Here is a 2,948-nt window from a genome sequence, read left to right as displayed (position 1 = left end):
TGGCGGCGCGTACAGGCGCAGTGTGCGTGTGTGCGGGGACAGTGTGTGCCCACTCACACATGGCGCTGTGCCAGTTGCGGACGCGGGGGGCTCGCAGCTACTCTGCCTCCCCAGCTCTCCCCCGGCAGGACGCCGCTGCCGCGCCAGCGCTGCAGACCCGAACCCTAATCCCACCCGTGCGCCGGTGCCGGTGGGCACAGACGCCGGTGGCGGTGCCGGTGGCGGTGGTGCGGGGGGCGGGCAGGGCCCCGGCACCGCATATAAGGGCGGCGGCGGCCGTCGGGGACACCCGTGCTGGGGGCTGCCAACGCAGAGCTGCAACCATGGTGCTGTCCGCAGCTGACAAGACCAACGTGAAGAGCATCTTCTCCAAGATCGGCAGCCATGCTGATGAGTATGGAGCCGAGACCCTGGACAGGTAAGTGTCYGTCCCCATCTCTGGCTGTCCCTGTCCTGCCTGTCCCCTTTTCTGTCCTGTCTGCCCCCATCCTCTCCCTATCTACACCTCCCCATGTCCTAGCCGTGCCTATCCTCACCCCTGTCTGTCCCTGCCTTTTCTGTCCCCCTCCACATCAGCCCCGCTGGTCCTGTCCCATCAGCCCTGACCCTCTCTGCCCTGCAGGATGTTCACCGCCTACCCCCAGACCAAGACCTACTTCCCCCACTTTGACCTGCACCATGGCTCCGCTCAGATCAAGGCGCACGGCAAGAAGGTGGTGAACGCCCTGATCGAGGCTGTCAACCACATTGATGACATCTCTGGGGCCCTCTCCAAGCTCAGCGACCTCCATGCCCAAAAGCTCCGCGTGGACCCTGTGAACTTCAAAGTGAGTGTCCAGGAAGGGGCAACCCAGCCTGGCTCCCCTCCAGTCCCATCTCTGTACCATCTGGCTACCCCTTCACCTGACTTGCTTGCTCACAATCTCCCTTTGCCTTTCAGCTGCTGGGCCACTGCTTCCTGGTGGTGGTGGCCATCCATCACCCCTCTGTCCTGACCCCAGAGGCCCATGCTTCCCTGGACAAGTTCCTGTGCGCCGTGGGCGCTGTGCTGACTGCCAAATACCGTTAGACAGCACTGCGACTGGAGCTGGACACAACTCACCACCAGCCCTCCGACAGCGAGCAGCCAAATGATCTGAAATAAAATCTGTTGCATTTGTGCTCCAGCCCTGGTGTCCTGCTCTGATCGCTACCTGCAGGGAGGGATTGGGGACTGGGAGGGTTCTGCTCCGGGGCTCTGTGCCTGCCTGCACCCAAACCACTGCTCCCCCTGTGCCAGGTGGGGACACAGAGCAAAGAGGCTCCCAGGCTCCAGGTTTCCTGCTTCAGCGTTTGGGTGGTGGTGGTGTGTAGCAGGCGCATACCTCTTTGCAAGCTGTGGGGCTCCAGGCACAAGCGGAAGGGCATTTCCAGACACTGGCACATGGGAAAGCCTCATGGAGAGGGGCCAGAGTCTGACCCTTGGGAACTCCCTACAGCCCCAGCCTGCCTAGGTCTTTTCATCAGAGCACCCATCTCAACCTTGGGATCTCTTCTTGTTCCATGGGGGTGGAGAGCCCCGTGCACCCCTTGCCCCCACTCAGGCTAAACTGCATGCTGAAAGGTGGGTCTTCTCCTGCAGGTGCTCGTGGGAGACCACGGGGCACAGGTGACTCCCGACATCTGTGACCATCTGCACGGTGGCACAGCAAGGACTCCTGCGAATACTGAGTCCTGAAGACCTCGCAGTGCAGGCGCAGGGCTGCGTAGCACACGCAGGGTTTCTTCTGTTTCCATCTGACACTGTGCTGCTAGAGTACTGCCCTGGCAGGGCGTCTGGGGCGCACGCAGAGGGGGCTAGCAGGCCAGGGGACACCAGCAGGCACGGCTTGCCCCAAGGGGAGCCCTCGGGTGCACCTGGCCCAGCCCCACATCCTGCTCTTTGGACCGTGAATCTCAGCTGGGAAGGTAGGGTCCGGGCAGGAAGGAGAGAGCAGGAGGCGACGTGGCGCTGGGGGCCGAAAAGCAGGCGTGCTCCGCGCAGCCCCCAGCCTTTATCGCAGCCGGCAGCGGGGCCGGCGGCTGGCGGGGGGCTGCAGGCAGCCGATAAAGGAGCCACGTGGGCTCCCCTCCAGCCGCTGGGTGTGGTGAGAGACCTCAGCAACAGATAGTCTCGGGGGGCTAAAAGCCGCCAGGTGCTGAGTAACCGAGCTCTGTCTCCGCCGGGGCTGGGAGGCGCTCGGCACCGAGGGGAAGGTTCGAGAAAGCCCCGGCGCGGCTGATGCAGTGAAACCACGGCCCAGAGCTGGGCTGAGGTTGCCCCAGGCCCCTTCGCTCCCCGGCACGCACGTGCYGCAAGGGCCGGCTCCCATGTGAGGCTGGATGTTTGCCCCAGTCCCGTGGCCTCCAGCCCCCCTGTCCGTGAAAACACCAGTGGCGGGAGAGGCCAGAACTGACTCCGGAGAGAGAGAGGCCTCCAGTCCGCGGGGCTCCCCCTGCAAAGCGCTAGCCACAGGCTGTGACCCCGYGCCAGGGGCAAGGCAGAGCCTACTGCACGTGGGCATGGTGAGGAGGAGCATCGCTGACCCACCCCAGCTGCCTTCGAAGCTGGGCCTGCTCGGAGCAGCAGGTTGGACTCCAGCGGTCCCTTCCGGCCGACATTACTCAGTGATAGCTGTAGGCATAACTCCGCTCGGCAAAGAGCCTCTGGTGCCTGGGGAGCATGGGGGGAGCAGGCGTATGACGGGGAAACAGGGCACGCAGGTGTGCRGGGCAGTGTGGACCGGTGCGTAAAGTACCAGTATGAGCCAGCATCGAATCCAGCGCAGACCTGAGCTGCTCCAGACGCGGCTGCGCAGGACCCTCGCAGCCCTGGGCACGGCAAAGCCGCTGCGTGTGCGAGAGCCAGCGTGCRGGGGAGCATGTGTGCCAAGAAAGGGATGTGCGTCGGCCCCGACGGGCAGTTTGCG

General features: G+C 64.2%; 1 protein-coding gene across 1 annotated transcript; it reads left to right on the top strand.

The window, feature by feature from the left end:
* Positions 1-272: 272 nt before the first annotated feature.
* Positions 273-1,166, top strand: LOC112973124 (hemoglobin subunit alpha-A). Its single transcript, XM_026080604.1, has 3 exons — positions 273-418; positions 623-827; positions 941-1,166. Exons 1-3 carry the CDS (start codon positions 324-326, stop codon positions 1,067-1,069), a joined length of 429 nt encoding a protein of 142 aa, XP_025936389.1. The 5' UTR covers positions 273-323; the 3' UTR covers positions 1,070-1,166.
* Positions 1,167-2,948: the final 1,782 nt, after the last annotated feature.

The sequence above is a fragment of the Apteryx rowi genome, unplaced genomic scaffold, assembly GCF_003343035.1.
Source record: "Apteryx rowi isolate R43461 unplaced genomic scaffold, aptRow1 scaffold_527, whole genome shotgun sequence".
Lineage (NCBI taxonomy): Eukaryota > Metazoa > Chordata > Aves > Apterygiformes > Apterygidae > Apteryx > Apteryx rowi.
This window is presented reverse-complemented; position numbering and strand designations above follow the sequence as displayed.